The sequence below is a fragment of the Mustelus asterias genome, chromosome 7, assembly GCF_964213995.1.
Source record: "Mustelus asterias chromosome 7, sMusAst1.hap1.1, whole genome shotgun sequence".
NCBI lineage: Eukaryota > Metazoa > Chordata > Chondrichthyes > Carcharhiniformes > Triakidae > Mustelus > Mustelus asterias.
In genome coordinates, this window is record NC_135807.1 from 20,477,947 (window position 1) to 20,500,918 (window position 22,972).

Genomic DNA, 22,972 nt, shown 5'->3' on the forward strand with positions numbered 1-22,972 from the left:
GAAAGCCTGAAAATATATAATAAATAATATGAATGCATGTTCCCTTTTTGCCCCCAGTACTGAGTAAATACTCTGACTATCTTGGACAACAAACTGCAAATTGACAGCTGCAAAATGGCATAGTGAAGCAGCATCAGCAACTATGCCGAAATATGTCAGAATCATTTGTTTTTCTAGAAGTCAACATGAGTAGCAAAGACACATAACTTAGACTGGATCTCTGGCATCAGAGATATATGCAATTAAGTTTTATTAAAACATATTTCCAGCTCGATGCATGTTTCTGCAAAAAATGTCTTCAACACATTCCTTAATTTCGGATTTTCATGAGAAAAGACAGTTGCTGAACATCAAAGATTTTCATTGAAACCTGAAATGTAGCAGCCAGATGGTACATGTAACTAACATCAGTTAAAAAAAATAAGAACTTTGTAGGAAACCAAATCCTACCTTTCTGGGACCTAATAATAAATGACTGCATGATTCCATTCACTAGGCGACAATAGCCATCTATCAAGTCTGCCATGTTCTCTGCGATGTTCAGTGATGGAGTTGTTATTGTCAAAGGCTGAAAATAAGAATGTAACATTATTGCCATAACTTGGCCCAGCTGTCAGTTCCCATCAGGACATTCAGTCCCTTTCTAAACAAGATGTCAAGGGTCAATACATCATCACGAACACTCAATGGGGAAGGAGACTTCTCCAACTGCAGTTTTTCCTTCTTGTATATAAGTCATTGACAACTCAGAGACTTAAAGATTTGACAAAGAAGAAACAGACATAAAAGGGAAAACAAATTACAGTTTGAGTTTAATAAGACAGACAGCAAATTGTGTTAGAGGGAGAAATTTAGCAGAAAAGGGTAATTTTGAAGATCAAACAGGAAACCAACCACTTTTGTTTATGCAGAAAGATAGTTAATTGCAGTGAAGCAACAAAATATGCAACACAAAATCAACAATTGGGATATAGGAATAAAGTCAATTAAGGCTTCCTCAAAATGAACTGTCTTGCAGATTACTGGGTCAACCAGCTCTGAAACACAAATAAATTACACACATTTATGTATGTTGTTAAACTAGCAAAAAAACATAGGATATTTGAAAGAACACAATTAAAATTCCAAATACACTATTCTGAATTAGTATAGTATGGGTGCACAATACGGTGATATCGAGACACCAGAGGGGAAATCAGTTCTTGTGTTTGTTTTCCAGTGAAAAAACAGGAGTGCAAAGAATTACCAATGTCCCAAGGCCATGCCCCCCCAGGATATCTGAAATATGGCAAAACCGCCTTCACTTCAAGCTAATTTTCAAGCACCTTGATGACCAGCTTAAACAGGACCTCTTTTATGCTAATGAGAGGCTTAACATCTGTTCAAGGACCTCTCTGCCAAAGGAATTGACACCAAGTTAAAAAGGAGGCACTCTGCCCGCTCCACTCCACTGTCAACGGGATTTCTGCAGCCTAACAAGCTGCTCCAAACCAAAAGTAATTACTTTTTATTTAATATCCCGTGGAGCTTGGAGAACCTGCTCCACTGCAATCGTGACACCCAGAGTCAGTGCTGGTGGGACAAATTGGGTCAGGCCACAAGGGAGAGCTGGCCAATTTGAGACTAGCCTCAGGGTTCGCAGTTCGGGTATGTAAATGCTGTAAATGCATCACCAGTTATACTCCAAAAACAGATGTAAAAAATTTCAACCCTTAAATGTGTATACATTTCAGTGATTTAATAAAATGATCATCACTATTATACATCAGCGATAAGAATCTAAGAAAATTTCCACTTCTTCCATTCACTAAAAGAGTATGTATTTTACAAAAAAATCTGGAATTCTATGACCCAGCACCATACATGCCAACTTAGAAAAGCTGATGGACAACTTCCAGAAGCTTGACCCAGCCTCCAAAAAGCTGACAATACAAATAAAATAGTTGCCGCGAGTGCAGAGATGTGAGCACAAAATATTGAGAGTTGGAAAACGAGAATCACGCCAGCGAAATCCCATTTTTTGATTGCCCCTGTCCCTTGCCAGCCCAGAAAGGTTGGGAACCTCATTTAGGGCTTCCCCACCGCTTGTTCCACACACATGGGGATCACCCTCCTTCGGCACATGATGTCATGTCAGCGAGGTTTATAACAAGTTTGTAAAAATGGGAACCAGGTGGAGGGAACACGCAGTGGAAGACGCACCAGTAAATATAGCCCCCAGTGGGAGAGGGAGATGCCAGGTCGTACCCAAGGGGCAGTGCCAAGCTCTCTGAGGAGCTCCATTTTTGAGGTGTGTTTTCCAAGTCGGTTAGGGGAAGGGGTGGTTTCCCTTTGTGTGTGTGGGGAGCTTCCAGTATTATCTGTCGAAGATAGAGATCTCGGGACTCCCGGCTTTTTCTGGCCCTGCCAGCATGAACCTGCATATTTATTCTGCACAGAGTGATCGATTATTACCGTGAAAAGCCAGATGTGCAGTTGGTGAGCTATACACCGGTTTTCTGTCTCAGCCAGTGCGGTGAATGCAAAATTCCACTCACTAAGTGAAAACAACTGTGAATAAAGTATTGGGACCATGACTATTGCTTCATAATTTAAAATTAAGTTGGATTTCAGGATATTTATTGCTACCTGGAGATCCCAATCATATTTTCATTTGAAGTTCTGAGAAAACAAACCTTTGGAATTGAAAGCTAGTCTCAGTAATGGTGCCATGAAACTACCATCAATTGCCATAAAAACCCACCTTCACTAATGTCCTTTAGGGAAGGAAACCTACCATCCTGACCTGGTTTGGCCTACATGTGATTCGAGACCCAATGGGGTTGACTCACACTGCCCTTCAAAATGGCCAATAAGCCACTCAGTTAGCAATTCAAGAAAGTGGCTCACTACCACCTTCTCGAGGGCAAGTTAGTTGAACAATAAATGCTGGCCAGGCCAATAAAATACACATTCCATGAAAGAATTTTGAAAAGTTTTCAGTTATTAACAAAAGTTTCGAAGCTCCCAAAAAAACAGAACAAAAGGTCTTTGACACAGACACGATTGAGCTCCATCAACGGTATTATAAAATTAAGTAACTTTGTTTTTTTGATGTTAAAGGTCTTATATAACTACCAGTTTTGTTGTTGTCTCTCTTCCCCAGTTTCTGGTGCAAGTGCCCTGTTGGTGAATTCCTTCAAAATCACACTGTAATCACTAATGGCTTTAATTTTTTGTTATTCACAGGTTCTCTTTCCAGAACTGATTTGAAACTGCAGGCAAATGAAATGCATTCTGTCCAGCTGATCTTGGAGTACTGACCTCTTCATTTAGTTCATGTTTATCTCACTCAAGAATTTTTTTTGTGTGGGTGGCACGGTGGCACGATGGTTAGCACTGCTGCCTCACAGCACCAGGGACGCGGGTTCGATTCCTGGCTTAGGTAACTGTCTGTGCGAGTCTGCACATTCTCCCTATGTCTGTGTGGGTTTCCTCCAGGTGCTCTAGTTTCCTCCCATAGACCGAAAGATGTGCATTGGCCATGCTAAATTCTCCCTCAGTGTACCCGAACAGGCACTGGAGTGTGGCGAATAGGGGATTTTCACAGTAACTTCATTGCAGTGTTAAGGCAAGCCTACCTGTGACACTAATAAATAAACTTTAAACTTTAGGAACATACAAATTAAGAGCAGGTGTAGGAATCGGTCCTCAAGCCTGTTCAATAAGCTCATGGTTGATCTGATTTAACCTCAACTTTACATTCCTGCCTATCCTCAATGACCTTTCACCCCTTTGCTCATCAAGAATCTATCTACCTTTGCCTCAACCACTTTCTGAAGAAGAGAATTCCAAAGTCTCACAGCACTCAGAGTCAATCGCAAATGGGTGACCCCTAATTTGAAACAGTGTTCTCCAACTAGAGGAAACATCATTTCTACATTCACTCTGTCAAGTCCCACTGTCGCTTCAGGAGGCTTGATCCACAGAAGGATTCAAAATTAATGTAATGCTTGTTGAAAGGCCAGTTGCTTAAGACATCTTATAGATGGTTTGATCTACTGTTCTGAAACTATACCTCAATGTAAGCATTTTATAGAACTGGTAACAAAAACAAAAAAAGTTCAGGCCAGCTGACATCTGATACAAGTTGATATTGGACCTTACCTCTGCTGCTCCAGCTATTTTTAACTGCAAAGTTCCTTTTCTGTCTTTATCATCACTGTTTGAATACTGAATGGTCTGCACTTGGTTAAAATTAGCCAGGTGAGTTGGCTGTAAAACAAGAAAAATGTTCCTTAGTGAATAACAACAGTTATAAAAGGCTAAACCAGAGTGTGCCCTTTCACGCCACCAAGAAGCAGCAAAGTTTTACAGGTTATACTGTTGCCGATAACATTTTTCCACGTATAAAAAAAGCTTCTTGCAAATTTTTTTAAAAATTGTAACATAAAATGTGGGTGGCTCTCAAGTGTAATCAGAAGACAGAGACAGGTACATGTACAACTGAAGATTGCAGCCCAATGACTCATTGCCAATATCCTGAAAGGTGTCAAGGTTCCAGATGTGGATAATTCCTAGAAGATTGAATATAATTAAATAGATTGAATACCATAACAAACCTCAATCTACAAACTCAGAAGAGCAGTTATAGGTCAGCATTGTCAATGTCTGGGAGGTCACCCATCTCGCCTGTTGAATGGGAAATGTGACAACTAAATTTTCATTTATTGTGTAAACACATACATTATTTAAAACATAAATAAGTGGATGTGTGATTATATGAGAAACCTCAATTATATGTATCAAGAGAGTGAACATGAGAATGAAAAAAACAATCTGGTAAAGCTGCAGTGAACTAAACCACTTGATTTAATATAGGCATACGAGTTTGAAACAAACCACCATTTGGAGAGTTGCCAATATAAAAAAAAAGAATAATACAGGGTTAATATCACAGAAATACAAGAGGTGTGAAGTGGAAAAAATGTTTTGTTGTAAAAAGGGAGGCCTTGGATTTGAAATACAGCAGGCAATTTATACAGAGCACATTCCTACACAAATGAAGAGATAACAACTCAATCGACTGTTTCAATTATATTGTTTGAGAATTGTTCAATCTAAAACTTTGGATTGAATTCTACAAAGCATAGGGTTTCCCCCAGCCCCAGTAGGGGGAAGGCTGCAGCCAACTGGCCATTAATTAATGAAGGCATAATTTCAAACCTTCTGGAATAAGGAGTTCTACCTCAGAGAACTGCTGGCTAATTAAGGCCAGCAGCTCTCTAGCATTCCAGAACAGAGGTATATAGGATTGTAATGTGTTGGGACTGCAGAATGTGGGAGCTCCTGCACACCACTGAGATCCAAGGAAAACATATCTGCACTCAGTGTCAGAGAGGTAGACACAGATTTTCTCTGCAGCCAAGAGTGAATACAGATGGCTGTGTTGCTTGCCCAGTGTCAGGGTTTGGAACATCAGTTCGGGGTTGGAGAGGAACTTGCTGTGGGAGTTTTTGTGATCCACATAAGACTCGAAAAGAGGTTTTGCTTTGGGATCATGAGCAGCCGGGGGCTAAGTTAAAAGGCAGAACCTCAAAGGTAATAATACTCAAACAATGAGCTAATTGCCGCAGAGTAAGGTCAGAAAGATGAATATGTGGCTCAAAGACTGCTGTGGGGTAAATGAGTTTCAATTCATGGGGCGCAGCACGAATACTGGGGAAAGTTGGAGCTATAAAATAGGATGATCTGGTAAAGCTGCAGTGACTAAAAAGGTACCAAACCAAATGGGATCCGATCTGTGCTGGGACCAGTGTTCTGGCAAGTCGTATTGCTAGGGTGATGGTGAGGTCTTTAAACTAAATAGTGGGGAGAAAGGATCATGACAGAGGAGATGCGGCACAGTGGTTAGCACTGCAGCCTCACAGCACCAGGGACCCGGTTCAATTCCCAGCTTGGATCACTGTGTGGAGTTTACACATTCTCCCCGTGTCTGCGTGGGTTTCCTCCGGGTGCTCCGGTTTCCTCCCACAGTCCAAAGATTTGTAAATTAGGTGGATTGGTTTTGCTAATTTGCCCCTTAGTGTCAGGGGGACTAGTTGGGGGCAAATTTATGGCGATAGGGCCTGTGTGAGATTGTGGTAGGTGCAAACATGATGGACTGAATGGCCTCCTTCTGCACTGTAGGATTCTATGATTCTATCAAAAGGGGAACAATGGGATAGAGTCAGGTAGGGATTTGAGTAATAATCACCAGAGTGTGGCAGGAGGGGTCAGGAAGTACGAACTTAAGAGCACACCAGCAAATAAGGCCAGAGATTGCAAAAGTGGTCAGAAGTTAATTGAGATTGTTAAATTGAATTAAAGGCTCTGCATTTGAATGCGCACAGCATGCATTACAAAATGGATCAATTGTTAGCACAGATAGAAGCAATTACTGAAGAATATTAAATATTACAAAAACATTAGAAGCTAGGAAAAAGTGGTGGATATATCGTTAGTTAAGGATATCAGGACTACAGCAGTGAGAGATGACTTTAGCTAATAACAGCAGGATGTAGAATAGTTTGGATGGACATAAGGAATCGGAAAGGTCAGAGGTAATTGGTGGGAATAGTTTATAGTTCCGCTAACAGTAGCTTCACAGTAGGACAGAGCATACAGGAAGAAATAAATGGGACTTATAAGAATGGTACCGCAATAATCATGGGTGACTTTAACCTACTAGTAGATCAGATGAATCAAGTGGCAATGGTAACCTGAAAAATGAGTTCATAAAATCTACTTGGAAAAATTTCTCAAAGCAATACATTTTAGAGCCAACCAGGGAGCAGGCTATTTATTCTGGACCTGGTAATGAACAATGAGACAGAATTAATCAATAACCTCACGATAAAGGAGCCTCTAGATGATAGCAATCATAATATGAGAGAATTTCATGTTCAGTTTGAAGGAGAGAAGTGTGGGTCCAAGACTGTTGTTTAATCCTCACCCAGCCTGGGTGATTGTCTGTATTGTGCTTGCACGTTCTCCCCATGTCTGCGTGGGTTTCTTCTAGATTTGGTTTCCTCCCACAGTCCAAAGACGTGCAGGTTAGGTGGGCTGGCCATGATAAATTGCTCCTTAGTGTCCAAAGGTTTGATGGATTAGCCATGGTAAATGTGCGGAGTTACAGGGATAGGATGGAGGGGAGAGCCTTAGTGGGATGCTCTTTCAGAGAGTCGGCGCAGACTCGATGGACCGAATGGCTTCTTTCTGCACTGGAGGGATTCTATGGTTCTAAGTCCCCAGGCCCAAATGTCCTGTATCCAAGGATCTTAAAAGAAGTGGCTGCAGGTACGAGATGTATTGGCTATAATTTTCCAATTTCCTTAGATTCTGAAAGGGTACCAGTAGATTCAACCAAGAAGGGAGGGAGATGGAAAGCAGGAAACTACAGACCAGTTGGCCCAACATCTGTTAAAAGGAAATTGCAAGAATCCATTATTAAGGAGGATATAGTAAGATTCTGAAAATCATAATTTGATCATGCAGAGTCAACATGGGCTTGTGAAAGGGAATTGTGTTTAATTAATTAGAGTTTTTGGAGGAAGTAGCAAGCAAGGTGGATAAAGGTAAACCTAGAGGTGTTCTATACATGGATTTGCAGAAAGCATCCGATAAACTGCCACATTGAAGGTTACTACACAGATTACATGGTGAAGGGGGTAACATATCAGCTGAGATAAAGGATTAGTTAGCTAACAGGACCAAGTATAGGATGTCATCGGCAAATTTTGCTACTAAGATAGGTAGGAAAGCAAGTTGTCAAGAGGTGGTACAGAATGTACAAATGCAGATAGACAGGTTAAGTGAGTGGGCAGAAATTTGGCAGGTAGGGTGTGACGTGGAAAAATGTGAACTTGTCCACTTTGATAGGAAAAATAGAAAAGCAGTATATTGTTCGAATGGTGAGACATTGCACAACTTGGTGGTACAGAGGGATATGGGTGCCCTGATATATATTTTTAATTCTATCACAAGATGTGGGCATCGGTGGCTAGCCCAGCATTCACTGACCATTCTTAATTGCCCTGAAGGTGCTGGTGAGCCACCTTCTTGAAGCGTTGTAGTCCATGTACTGCAGTTCACAATGCTGCTTGGAAGGGAGTTCCAGGATTTTGAACCAGCGTCAGTAAACAAACACCAATATAGTTCCAAGTCAGGATGGTTTGTGGCTTGGAGGTGGTATTCCCGTGCATCTGCTGCTCTTGCCCTTCTAGGTGGTACAGGTCAAGGGTTTAGAAGCTATCAAAGGAGCCTTGCTTAGTTGCTGCAATATACCTTGTATGTCACACATTGTGCTTCAGTGGTAGAGAGAAATAATTTTGTTGGATGGACTGCCAATTAAGCAGGCTTCTTTCTCTTGGATAATGTTGTTGGAACTGCACTTATCCAGGCAAGGGGTGAGTATTCCGTTACACTCCTGACTTGTACCTGGTAGATGGTGGAGAATCAGGAGGTGAGTTACTAACTGCAGCATTCCCACCCTTTGACCGCTCTTGTAGCCACAGTATTTATACAGGTGGCATTAATTGTTCACTCAATGGTCATATTCAGCAATTGCTAGAAGACACAGTGCAGCAAAATGTATTTAAAGAAATCATGGATACAACATAATAATTAAGGACTCCATACATTTCAATAAGTTGCAATGGTATGTTTTCCATTTTAAGTAATTGTCAAACTCTGTTCAAGAAAAGCATACAGATTAATCTATACAGAGATACATTTTAATCATACACACATTTCTCTGTGGAGGATTGAGTAAACTCTTATTCAGATTCTTGCTTCAATCTACTACAAAATGACACAAGTCCAACAGGGAAACCTCACACATCATATTGCTGTCAAAACTGTCTGCACTATCCCAAAATGGCTATGCCCTTGAAAGTGTTTTATTAGCTTCAGAAACTGGTGAAAGGATAACATGTTTAGGCACTCTCTTTGCACTAAGACCAATGTCACTCTATTTATTGCACAAAGAACCAGTCACCCTATAGTCAGCAACTGGGGTCAAGGACAGGGGCTTCCAAGAGCTGTAAACAGTCAAACAGTTTCCTTGACTAGACACCAGGACTTAAGCAAGTCCATTATCACGAGAAGACAGGTAGGAATGAAATTCACTTGCTAAAATGATATAATACTGTATTCCTGCAACCTGCATTGCAATTATAATTGGCCAGTCTTTAATTAAAGCAGCAGAGCCTGGGGGAAATTAATGTACATTATGCTGAAGGAATCAAAACATCTCCACTCGGTGATTTCTTGATGGCTGTATTACAAGCAATTGCTTTAGCTTTAAATAAAATGCTCCACAGGGTGGCACTGCAAACAAGGTATCACAGTTCTGTGGTTGCGGCTGGATGTGCAACTGCAGATTAAGAACGAAGAATAGCTATTAAAAGACCACTGTGAGCTGTGAACAACTCTTAGTGCAGGAAAGTTTACAGTAAACATTTTGTACTTAGACAAATTTAGTATTGGACAGGGTTTCCACACAGAAATTAACTGTGGCAAATGTCTGTGCATGGAGAAGGGATGGACTTTTTCTACGTGTGAACAAAACTCTCTTTTAATGCAATGCGTTTGAATAAACTGTTATCGAATTGAAGTAGGACAAAATAAGATACAATCAGACAGGGCCCCTACTAACTTTAATAAAGATGGAACTTCTCTGTATTGCAATGGTAATATGATCAAAATATCATTTCGGTCTGTAGTTTCTGCATTTCCGCCCAGATACCTGGGCAGAATTGATTGAAATAGCACAGAACAAAAGTTACAGAATTTAAAATGTAAATGAGTTAGACCCAGAACCATTCGTGCTCAAGTTCTATGATTTTGTAGGCTTGTTCCGAAGTCCATTCTGCAATCTTCAGGCCACTGACCATTTTCCAGTTAATAATCAATTATAAAATACTGCTCGATTGTGCTTACTCATGGGACATTTTACATTCAGACCTTGACAAATGAGATGTTGCTTCACTTCAGACAAGCTGATGCAGGGTCTGTGCAATACAGGCACTTTTTCCTGTCTGCAAACATGGCAGAAACCCCAAGCCATAATTTTGCTTTAAATAATCAAGTATGGACATTGGAGGGGGCAAGAAATACATTTTGTAATTGAAGCAAACAAGTTTTTTTGCATGAAAACATCAAGTTCCTTGTTTTGGAGTAAAATTTTGTCTTCTCAGAGGATTATATTTTTGCTGTAATCTTGCATACTACTGTGAAAGAAATGAAGACACAAGAAATAGAAAGTATTTCTATCATAGCAGCAAAGCTAGTACAATGTATTAACCAGAAGTGATAAGATATAAGGTTCTTCCAGGGATTACAGCCATAGCCAAGTCTACAGTGCCATGGGTGACTCAGCTATGTAGGGTAGGGGGCAAGGAAGGTCAAAAAGCAATAGTGATAGAAGATTCAAAAGTTATTGAGGCAAACAGATGTTTTGACAGCTGCAGATTTGACTCCAGGGTAACATGTTGCCTCCCTAGTGCCAGGGTCAAGGATGTCACTGAGTGACTGCTGAAGATCTAAACGGGGGGTACTGCAGTTAATCGAGGGGGAGGTGAGGCCTATACAAGATGGACATATTGCACTTCAACAGGGCCAGGATTAGCAAGCAATTGGTGGGGAGGTTTGTTAATGCTATGACTTTAAGAGTTTAAACCAGTTTTGGAAGGGTGATGGGAACCTGAACACACAGTTAAAAGAAAGAGAAGGAAAACTGGTAATAGAAGGCAGAAAATTAGTAAGAGAGCATGGAAGCTCAAGAAAACAAAAGCTAGAAAATAAAAAAAGACCCAGAGTAGTGGCATAGATCATATTGCAAGGAGGCAAATAGATAAGGCATATGAACTGAGAGAACAGAAACACTGGGAAGTACAATATCATTGCTATTGCTGAAATGTGGCTTAAAGAAAGATAGGAATGGCAGTTCAACATTTCTGGTTACAGGGTTTTTAGGATTGAAGGATTTTTAAAAAAGGTCTATAATATTATTGGTTAAAAACCAATCACTGCAGTGAGGAGTGATGATATGCTAGCAGGCAATCGAATGAAGCCACATAGATTGAACTGAGTAGCAAGGAAGATGCATTCACTCTGTTGGAAATATACCACAAAGACCCCCAGAGTCAGAGGGAAATAGAAGAGTAAACATGGAGTGGAATGCTGAGAAATGCAGAAAGAAAAGGGTAATAACCTGAGATTAATTGGGATTAAATTCAGTGTAACAAGTATTTAGGGTGCAGAATTCTCAAAATGTATAAATGGGAAGATACTGAGTAGCATAAAGGAACAAAAATGTATGTCTACTAATCCCTGAAGATTGTAGGACCAGTAGATAAGAAACGGCATACTTTTCTTGACTGGCCAAGGTCTCAAGTACAAGAGCAAGGAGGCTCTGTTAGAATTGTATAAAACACAAGCTAGAATTATATAAGACACAAGCTAGACCGCAGCTAGTGTACTGGGTACAGTTCTGGTAACCATGTGATAAAAAGAATGTCATCACATTAGAGGGGATACAAGATGTTGTCAGAAATTGAGAATTTTAGCTACCTGGAAGGATAAGCTGGGGTTGTTTGAAACAGATGAGGCCAAGGCATGATTTAATTGAAGTTTATAAAATTAGTGGAGGACTAGATAGATATGCTCACCAAAACTCAACTCCCCTTTCACCCTACAACCAATTTATATAAGTCTATGGCCCCTGGTTATCGATCTCTCTGCAACAGAAAGTCAATTCAGCGTCACACCACTGCAGTATTAGCATGCATCCTATTTTAATGCACCACTCCAGGTTTTACATTTGAAGAGCCACTTTTCTAGTGTATATATATATATATATAAAAATATATATATTTATTATATATATGACATTTATATATTTCTAAAATAAATATAATTTTACTATTAGAAGAAAACTATTTGCAGGGCAAAGTATAAGCATTTGCTGAGTTATTTCTTGAATTTTAGCAATGCAAATCAAACTCCATGTCTCAACATATCAGCCGAAGTGCAAAATGAAACCTAGCACAACTGATTCATCTCAACTCAATGAGGAATAGAGAAAAAAATAACATTGGACCAGCATTAAATTGCAGAAACACATCTGTGAACTGATCAAAACCACTAACAGTGAGTAAAGAGAAGTAATACAATTATACTGATAAGCTCAGTGGGTCACGATCCATTCTGAGCCCCACAGATCAGAAACAGAAAGTGCTGACAATACATGGTGAATCCACTAGTATTTGTAAAGATAAAAGATGGATTAATATCTTACGCAAAACACTAAACTTACGCAATTACACTCAAAATAGCCAATCTTTTCACTTTATAAATACTGACAGACTGGCTGTTATCTTCTCCCCATCAGTCCACATTTGCCAGTTGAAAGAGTTTCTTTCCATTTGCTCCATCAAAATCGCTAAAAATTTTGAAAACCCGATTAAATCACCCGCTGCTTCAAGGAAAAAAAATACCAGCCCCATTAGTATTCCCAGATAACTAAAGCTCTTCATCCTGAGTATCATTCTAGTAAATCCCATCTGTACCATTTCCAAGATTTCCAAATCCTTCCAAAAGTGTGGTACCCAGGAATGAACATAATATTTTATCAGGGGCTGAGCTATGCTTTTTCTTTATATATGTTCGTTTTATTTTCTTACTTTTGTGCTCCATGCCTCAAATAATAAAGCCAAGGATTCCATTTTACTTCGAACAGTTTTATCATCTTGTCATGCCATTTTCAAAGACTTGTGCACATGAATCTCCACGTCTTTCGGTACTTGCACCCCATTAAAATGTTTCAATTAGTTTATATCCTCATTTGACACTTCTCTGCATTAAATTCCATCTGCCATGTGTTTAATTGCACCACTCTGATTTATTGAAGTCTGTTCCCATCTTCCTCACTGTTAACTACAGTTGCAAGTTTGAGTCATGAGCAATATTTGGAATTAGGGATCTTATGTTAATTTATTAGTTGCTTTTAATTGTATGCAGATAGTGGGCATTAACTGGGCATTCACTTTATCCCTTATAAATACAGACTAGAACTATAGTTGATGGATTAGGAGAGGTACACTTGTAATGTGTAACTCTGTAAATAAATACAGAAGTGTATAAAGATTGGCTCTAGTTCTATTCTTCACAACTAGCTTTTTGGAAGGGAACATCCTAAGCTCAGGTCTAAGTCATTATTATATATCAGTAAAAGCTGTCTTATTAATCCTGACTTCTGCAGAACTATTGTCCTGGTTGGGACTTGTGTGAGAAACGTCGTCCCCATTGGGACTTGTGTGTCATAGAAGGCGAAACCCCGGACGTGAAACCCCGGAAGGTGACCGATGACTTAACTCACAATGGACTCCATTTTCATTGGGAGGGAAGTTGTTTGCTGCTGTGTTACAGAAGGTATCTTCACAGTTGCCATTGTAATTATATCAGGTTGTTGTTTTAATAATTTATCATTGTTAAATTATAATTTATTTGGATTGTAATTTATAATGTATTTGGATTGTAGTGTATTTGGATGAATTATTCAAATAAAAAGTTGGGAGTTGTGTATGTACATCATAGAGCAGTTAATATTACTGTTCCTTTAAGGTTGAGCTTCCTGAGTTATTTCAAAAGCCAAGCTATTACTTTAATTTTTTGGGCTTTAATTTTGCTAACAAGTCTATTATGCAGCACTATATGAACAACACCTTTTGAAAGTGTTATCAAGGGCACTTTTTTCTTCAATCCTTCCGTTAGTTCACTGAAGATTTCATTCCAGTTTGTCAGACATTATTTGCCTTCATAAAAACTGTGTTGGCCGCCATTTACTAATCCATGCTTTTCAAAGTAAATATTAACTTGCAAGTACTACAACTTAATTTTGATGAGAGCAGAGAGAAATAAATGCTATGAATTTACGTACCATAGAGCCTTTGTCTGTAAGATAGCTGATGCCTTCTTCGGGACCAATTGCTAATTCCACCGAAATGATCCAGCTTGACTGTTGAAGATTGAAAATGAAACACAGAATTGAATGATAGCAATTGTAGCACTCAATGAATTCTGCTTTAAACTATACATATTACCGAATTAGATTCTTCAAATACCAAAAGAAACTATATATTCACAAAATCATTAATAAGTGGCCCACACAGCAGCTCAGGCTGATGCACTGTGACATTACTTTTAAATTCCAGGTAAAATTAAAACTGAAGGAATAAATACTCAATCTAGTTTACAAACCAAGGCTTGACTTGCCAATCCTATTCTCTTCCCAACTACTTTATCTCGAGTCTTAAAATTAAATTGCTAACTACATTAAAATTTGGAGTAGTAGTATTTGAAAGAATGGACTGCAGCTTTAAATTTTAATGAACAGCATGTTCAAAGATGTTCACAGAAATTGAACATCAACTCCAACTGTATGCATCATTTAAGTTCATCATTTATTACAAGTTTTGCCAACAATAATCTCATCCAAAATGGTCTACGGCTCCTGTGTCATAATTTGATACAAAGGAGGAATCTCACTTTTACAACGTGAATTCAGTCAGTCAGGCACAATTTTGTCCAATAATCACATTTGTACTGCAATGTTTTGCTATCAAATATATTCGCTGATAAATGCCATATAGCATATACTATATACCATATACCTTCTATAGTCCACATATTACAAAAGAAGAGGTTTACAATATTGCCAGGATAAGTATTAAGCCTGAAGATTGATAGTGTTTTGGAAACCGACAAGGAACGACCAAAAAACTGAGAATCAGCAAGAAATATAACATTTATTTTAAGAGATATTGTAAATTATTTTCTCTTTCTTACCTTTTATCGTAAAATTTACTTTTGTTAAAAAAACAATCGAATCTTGTGGCTCTATTCATGAACTAAGTGTTTTAAATCTCACACTTTGATTTGATTTATTATTGTCACATGTATTAACATAGTGAAAAGTATTGTTTCTTGCGCGCTATACAGACAAAACATACCGTTCATAGAAAAGGAAACAAGAGAGTGCAGAATGTAGTGTTACAATCATAACTCGGGTGTAGAGAAAGATCAACTTGATGCAAGGAAAGTCCTTTCAAAAGTCTGACAGCAGCAGAGAAGAAGCTGTTCTTGAGTTGGTTGGTACGTGACCTCAGACTTTTGTATCTTCTTCCCGAAGGAAGAAGGTGGAAGAGAGAATGTCCGGGTCACGTGGCATCCTTAATTATGCTTTGCCGAGGCAGTGGGAAGTGTAGACAGAGTCAATGGATGGGAGGCTGGTTTGCGTGATGAATTGGGCTACATTCATAATCTTTTGTAGTTCCTTGCGGTCTTTGGGCAGAGCAGGAGCCATACCAAGATGTGATACAACCAGAAAGAATGCTTTCTATGGTGCATCTGTAAAAATTGGTGAGAGTTGTAGCTGACATGCCCAATTTCCTTAGTCTTCTGAGAAAGTAAAGGCGTTGCTGAGCTTTCTTAACTTATATTGTCAGCATGGGAGATCAGGACAGGTTGTTGGTGATCTGGATACCTAAAAACATGAAGCTCTGGACCCTTTCTACTTCATCCCTGTTGATGTAGACAGGGGCATGTTCTCCTTTACACTTCCTGAAGTCGATGACAACCTCCTTTGTTTTGTCTACCTTTATCAAAATATTATTGGTCCCTAACCAAATCCCACTGACAACTTGGGGTTCTGGCCAAGGATCATAACAGCATTTCGAACTTGCAAACATTGCAATGCCGAACTAATACAGAATTGCTAACTGGCAGACAAGTATGGACAAACCTCCCTACTCATCAATACTCCCAGGAGTATGTGATGCACGACTTGAAAAACAGGGGAAGATGAAAGACCAGCATGCAGGTAATGAACTACCTAATCTGAACATTGGACAGAAAGTTTGTGTGCAGCACTTAACTGATGGCACCTGAAATCCAGCCAAAACTGCCGGCATATGTCCAGAACCAAGAATATTTCAAGTAGAAACACCAAATGTATAATCGTAGAACCACAGAAAAGTTATGGCACTGAAAGAGGCCATTCAGCTCATCATGTCCTTGCTGGCCAAAAGAAAGAGTGAAAAAAGAAACTAGCTGCTCATTTTAATCCTGCTTTCTGCACCTCGTCCTTAGCCTTGCAGATTACAGCACTTCAGGTGCAGATCCAGGTACCTTTTAAACAAGTGGAGTGTTTCTGCCTCAACCATCAATTCAGGCAGTGAATCCCAGACACGCACCACCCTTTGGATGAAAATGTTTTTCCTCAAGTTCTCTCTAATCTTTCTACCAATCACCTTAAATCTATGCTCCTGTTAATTAACCCTCAGCTAAGGGAAATAGATTTTTCCTATCTACCCAATACAGACACCTCATAATATCGTATATCTCAATTAGGTCACCCCTCAGCCTCCTCTATTTTAAGGAAAAAAATCCTCTATCCAATATTTCTTCATAGCTGCAATTTTCAACCCCTGATAACATTCTTGTGAATCTCCTCTTTACTCTGTCCAGAGCAATTATGTCCTTCCTGTAATGTGGTGACCAGAACAAAATTCCAACTGTGGCCAACCAGCGTTTTATACAATTTCAGCATTACATCCTTGCTTTTGTATTCAATACCTTGTCTAATAAAGGAAAGTATTCCATATTCTTCCTTTACCATCTTATGAACAATCTCATTAGTGACAGACAGCATGGTTTTGTAAGAGGGAGGTCGTGCCTTACAAATTTGGTGGAGTTTTTTGAGGAAGTGACGAAGGAAGGGCCGTGGATGTCGTCTATATAGATTTCAGTAAGGCATTTGACAAAGTCCCTTGTGACATGTTGGTTAGGAAGGTTAAGGCTCATGGGATACAAGGAGAGGTGGCTCGATGGATAGAAAACTGGCTTGGCCACAGGAGACAGAGGGTAGCAGTCGAAGGGTCTTTTTCCGGCTGGAGGTCTGTGACCAGTGGTGTTCATGATGTGGAGATGCCGGCGTTGGACTTGGGTGAACTCAGCAAGAGTTTTAACAACACCAGGTTAAAGTCCAACAGGTTTATTTGGTAGCAAATACCATAAGCTTTCGGAGCGCTGCTCCTTCGAGACGAAGGAGCAGCACTCTGAAAACTTATGGCATTTGCTACCAAATAAACCTGTTGGACTTTAACCTGGTGTTGTTAAAACTCTTACCAGTGGTGTTCCACAGGGCTCTGTACTGGGACCTCTGCTATTTGTGATATATATACAAATGATTTGGAAGAAGGTGTAACTGTTGTTATCAGCAAGTTTGCGGATGACACGAAGATGGCTGGACTTGCGGATAGCGATGAACATTGTCGGACAATACAGCAGGATATAGATAGGCTGGAAAATTGGGCAGAGAAATGGCAGATGGAATTTAATCCAGATAAATGCGAAGTGATGCATTTTGGAAGAACTAATGTAGGGTGAGTTATACAATAAATGGTAGAGCCATCAAGAGTATAGCAACACAGAGGGACCTAGGTGTGCAAGTCCACAAATCCTTGGAGGTGGCAGCACAGGTGGAGAAGGTGGTGAAGAAGGCATATGGTATGCTTGCCTTTATAGGACGGGGTATAGAGTATAAAAACTGGAGTCTGATGTTGCAGCTGTATAGAACACTGGTTAGGCCACATTTGGGGTACTGCGTCCAGTTCTGGTCGCCGCACTACCAGAAGGACGTGGCGGCTTTAGAGAGAGTGCAGAGAAGGTTTACCAGGATGTTGCCTGGTATGGAGGGTCTTAACTATGAGGAGAGATTGGGTAAACTGGATTTGTTCTCCCTGGAAAGATGGAGAATGAGGGGAGACCTAATAGAGGTGTACAAAATTATGAAGGGTTTAGATAGGGTGAACAGTGGGAAGCTTTTTCCCAGGTCGGAGGTGACGATCACGAGGGGTCACAGGCTCAAGGTGAGAGGGGCGAGGTATAACTCAGATATCAGAGAGACGTTTTTTACACAGAGAGTGGTGGGGGCCTGGAATGCGCTGCCAAGTAGGGTGGTGGAGGCAGACACGCTGGCATCATTTAAGACTTACCTGGATAGTCACATGAGCAGTCTGAGAATGGAGGGATACAAACGAATGGTCTAGTTGGACCAATGAGCGGCACAGACTTGGAGGGCCAAAGGGCTTGTTTCCTGTGCTGTACTGTTCTTTGTTCTTATCACCTGTACTGTCACCTTCAGGGACCTATGGACATGCACGCCAAGGGCTTTCACTTCCTCTCTCCACCCTCACTATCGTTCCATTTATTGTGAATTCGCTGGCTTTGTTTGCCCTCCCTCAATGCGGTATGGTACCTCTCAATTCTCTAGATTGAATTCCATTTGTCACTTTTCTGCTCACAAATTATTGTGCACTCTTCCCTCTTTAACCAGAATGCCTGTATCATCCCTCTCCTTGATGAAGGCTGAGAACACATTGAGAGCCCTGCCCTATCTTCTGCGTCAATATGCAAGTTACTATACACATCTCTGATTGGCCCCACTGTTATCTTAGTTATTCTCTTGCTCCCAATGTATTAGCAGAATATCTTTTGATTTTACCTGGAAATATTTTTGTATCCTCGCTTTGCTTTCTGAATTTCCTTTTCTACTTCACTCCTGTACTTTCTATACTCCTCTAGGCTTTCTACAATATTAAGCTTTTTGTGACTGTCACAAGCTTTCTTTTTCTGTTTTATCTTACCCCATATGTTTCATCAGGGGGCTCTAGATTTGGCAGTTACCATCCCTTTGCTTTGTGGAGACATGTCTATACTGTGACCGCAGAATCTCACTTTTAAATGCCTCTCACTGATTTGACACTGTTTTCCCTTCTAGTAGCTATATCCAATCAACTTTCGCCAGTTCACCTCTCAGCTTTGTAAAATTTGTCTGCCTTCAATTTAGAATTTCTTTTCCTGTTCTGTCTTCATCCTTTTCCAAAATGATGCTAAATTTAAGTATATGATAGTCACTTTCCCCAAAAGGGTTCCCCACTGCTATTTTATTAACTTTCCCAGTTTCACTTCCGTGGGCCCTTCACTGGGCTTATTACGTACTGGCTAAAACCATTCTCTTAAATGCATTTCAAGAATTTTCTGCACACTGTGCCCTTCACACGGCTCCCAATTGATAATAGGATAGCTCAAGTTCCCAACTATAATACTATAGGGTATTGTTAGATTAATGCGGCCTTCTACTGGTCATAGAGCCAAAACAGTCATAACGACTCAGAATGAAGCCGTTCAGCTTGATTCATATCATGTTCTTCCCTATTTATAAAATAATTAAATTACTTTCACTGGAAAGAATGTCACCATGCCATATGAGGAAGGATATATTGGCATTGGAGGGAGTGCAGAGAAGGTTCACCAGGTTGATACCGGAGATGAGGGGTTTGGATTATGAGGAGAGGCTGAGGAGATTGGGTTTGTACTCGTTGGAGTTTAGAAGGATGAGGGGGGATCTTATGGAGACTTATAAGATAATGCGGGGGCTGGATAGGGTGGAGGCGGAGAGATTCTTTCCACTTAGTAAGGAAGTTAAAACTAGAGGACACAGCCTCAAAATAAAGGGGGGTCGGTTTAAGACAGAGTTGAGGAGGAACTTCTTCTCCCAGAGGGTGGTGAATCTCTGGAATTCTCTGCCCACTGAGGTGGTGGAGGCTACCTCGCTGAATATGTTTAAAGCGCGGATGGATGGATTCCTGAGCGGTAAGGGAATTAAGGGTTATGGGGATCAGGCGGGTAAGTGGTACTGATCCACGTCAGATCAGCCATGATCTTATTGAATGGCGGGGCAGGCTCGAGGGGCTAGATGGCCTACTCCTGCTCCTATTTCTTATGTTCTTATGTTCTTATTACAAATTTAAGACGACAACTCAGATTGCAAATTCAAAACTATATATATATACACCTTGCATCTGGTTCTAACTCATAAAATGTATTTACTTCCACCCACGGCACAAAATGCCATACAATTATTTCAAAAATTCCCTTATTTACAAGACATTCCTTTCTCTTTCAAGAATCTTAATAGCACTGAAACAAAATAACGTATGTTTCAGGCTATGCATCTACATGAGGAAATACTTTTATTTAACACAATCAAAATTTCTAATATTGTGCAAATAAATTGCAATACTTGGATTCTTATGTATTATTGAAATATTTTCTGCATCTGGAAAGATGTTAAATTCTTATTTTAGCATATATATTTAATGCCTTAATAATACATTGCCAGATAAAATTCACAACGTTGGCTCATTGATAAAATGTGACTCAATTATAAAGAAATAGCATAGCTATGTGCAAGTTTGAAGACTAGTTTTCACTCAACCAAAAATGAACTCGATACATTTCACTCTGTCATCAAGACATTGATTGCCACAGGGCAGTGGCAGAGATATAAGTTGGCAGAAATATTCACAACACTGAATTAACACAAAGCCCTAAGAAAAGGTTTCAAGTGAAACGACTAAATACACTGAAGACATGGCAGTTTTCAGTTACATCTTTAATTTGATATATTAATATCTTTGAGGAATACTACTTTGGAGAGCTTTTTTAGGAGCATACGATCAAAAAGAAAATTAAAATAGCAGAAAAAGTATTTGTGGAGCATAACTGATGAATGATAATTGAAGAAGAAATAAGCAGTTAAAAATGAGAAATATTTATACACAAGCTATGTAAAAGGAGAAGATTGATCAAGGGCTCACTACCGATGAAGGTTTTGAGGTAACAATGAAGACAATGGACTCTACACAAATGAAAGACAGGAACTTTTTATTAAATAGATTGTTAAACTTTTGGATTTATTCTCTCACTGTTTCATTTACGTGATTCAGTTCATATTTTGTTAAGTTGAAATTTATTAAAAGCATTCCACAATCTATAGTCTCAACAAAATTAATTTGTATACATTTACTCTCTTTCTCACAGTGAACTAGCGGAAAGAATGACATTAACCAAAGTTGTACAAGCTGAAGCGGCAAAAGTATTATACATGGATAGGGAATGAAAAACACATCAACCCGAATACGTGTTCGGCAGTAGAATGCAGCCACCACTACACTCCCATATCAGTTTTCTACGACATTGAAAGTATTCATCCACACTAGCTTTAGATCAAAGAAAACATGATTAACTTTAAGAGTATCATCCTTTTTGATAAATTATAAAACATTAATGTAAAAGCTTACCCCAAGGGCACATTTGAAGCATTCCTTGTCAAATCTGTAAACTGGAGATAGAATCTCAAAGAACTTAAGAACACTTTGCTCTTCATTCAAATTGGCAAACTGTCGAAAAGATTGCTGTATCAACTTTCTTAGTGTTTTGGCCTAAAACAGAAATGGGAATTAGTTAGACTCATCAGGAAAACGTAGTTTTCATTTGTCCAACTCAAAAACATAGCTGCCTAAAAATTTTATTTTTCCTTTAATCTTGTTATTGCCATCCTTTAGACTATGCCATCCCAGAAGTAAAAATTGTGGGATTATAGTGAAACCGTATGTCCTGTTATTCTAGTTCATTAATGGTACTGGTAAATTGACCTGCGCCTTTGATCAGGTCTTTAAGTTTTCATAAAGGTAATTACCAAGAACTTGTCAATTGATTGTCATTGAGAAAATTATTGGCTTTTAGTTACAACTGTATACCAACAAGGGGAAGATAAGGTTGAAACCCACCAAGTTGATGGAATCGAGAGGTCTTTAACATAAGTAGTAGACAAATAAATTACAGTTCTCAAAGCACAATTAGCAATTGAAGAATTATACAAATAAAAAATCTTCTCAAAGAATATTCTTCAGGATCATGTATTAGCATGGGGATAAAATTAAGACTAGTAATATAGAAGGCGGCTGATGGTAGATATAAAAGACTGGTAAATTGCAAAGGATAATCATGCCTAGTACAAAGGAAAATGCTACCAATCCTGATTAAAACAAATAAACCTTGATAAAACAATTAACATCGGAAAACAGAAAAATATAACTTTCCATCAGAATCAGAAAATAAAGGAAAAGGGATCTCTTAATTAAAGAGCCGAACAAAAATTATGGTGATAAAATCAAATTACTGCAGATGCTGAAATCTAACAACAGTGAAGGAATTGAGAGTGGTGGTAGAGAGAGTACTGGGTATTGTCAGTGTCCATGATCATGTGTTGCTCACAAGACATTGCCAAGAAGAAGCATGTAAATGAGAAAGAGGGGCCAAGGATGAATTGTTGGAAGAATAGTGAGGGAACAAGAAGAAAAGATTGTCAGACAATGACCGGACAAGTAAGAGTTGCAGGGACATTCCGAATAACAGAGAAAAAGCATTGGAAGAGGCAGTAGTGTCAACTGTGGCAAAGACTATAAACAGGTCCAGTAGAATGAACCGGAATAGCGTGCACCATGGTTACTATCACATAGGATGATATACAACTTTGATCGGAGTTGTTTCAGTGCTGTGGCAGAGAGAAAAGTTTACTAGACAGGTCACAGTAAGAAATCTCACAACACCAGGTTAAAGTCCAACAGGTTTATTTGGTAGCACGAGCTTTCGGAGCGCTGCTCCTTCATCACCTGATGAAGGAGCAGCGCTCCGAAAGCTCGTGCTACCAAATAAACCTGTTGGACTTTAACCTGGTGTTGTGAGACTTCTTACTGTGCCCACTCCAGTCCAACGCCGGCATCTCCACATCATCTTCAAAGATCAAGTTGAGGGATAGATGGATTTTGGAGGTGACAACATGTTTAAGGATTTTAAAGAAAAAAGGGAGGTTGGAGATGGGATGGTAATTTGCAAGGACAAAGAGGTCAAGGACGGGACATAAGAGTATTGAAGAGAGGTGATGACGGAAGAGTTGAAAGGCTGTCACCAGATTCGTGGATTAGGGTAACCTGATTGCCTCTGTCAACTGGCCTTTGGGAAAACTTTTTATAAGAGGCTTTTC

General features: G+C 39.4%; 1 protein-coding gene across 29 annotated transcripts in view; it reads right to left on the bottom strand.

Moving 5' to 3' along the window:
- The window catches only part of LOC144495599 (focal adhesion kinase 1), a 528,227-nt gene that overhangs the window by 187,261 nt on the left and 317,994 nt on the right, over positions 1 to 22,972 (bottom strand). For all 29 annotated transcript variants that reach the window (XM_078215780.1, XM_078215781.1, XM_078215769.1 and 26 more), the window contains 4 exons: positions 21,228 to 21,368; positions 13,961 to 14,038; positions 4,147 to 4,254; positions 451 to 568 (listed from right to left, as the gene is read on the bottom strand). In XM_078215780.1, coding sequence (XP_078071906.1) covers positions 451 to 568; positions 4,147 to 4,254; positions 13,961 to 14,038; positions 21,228 to 21,368 — 445 coding nt within the window. The remainder of the gene's footprint in view (positions 1 to 450; positions 569 to 4,146; positions 4,255 to 13,960; positions 14,039 to 21,227; positions 21,369 to 22,972) is intronic.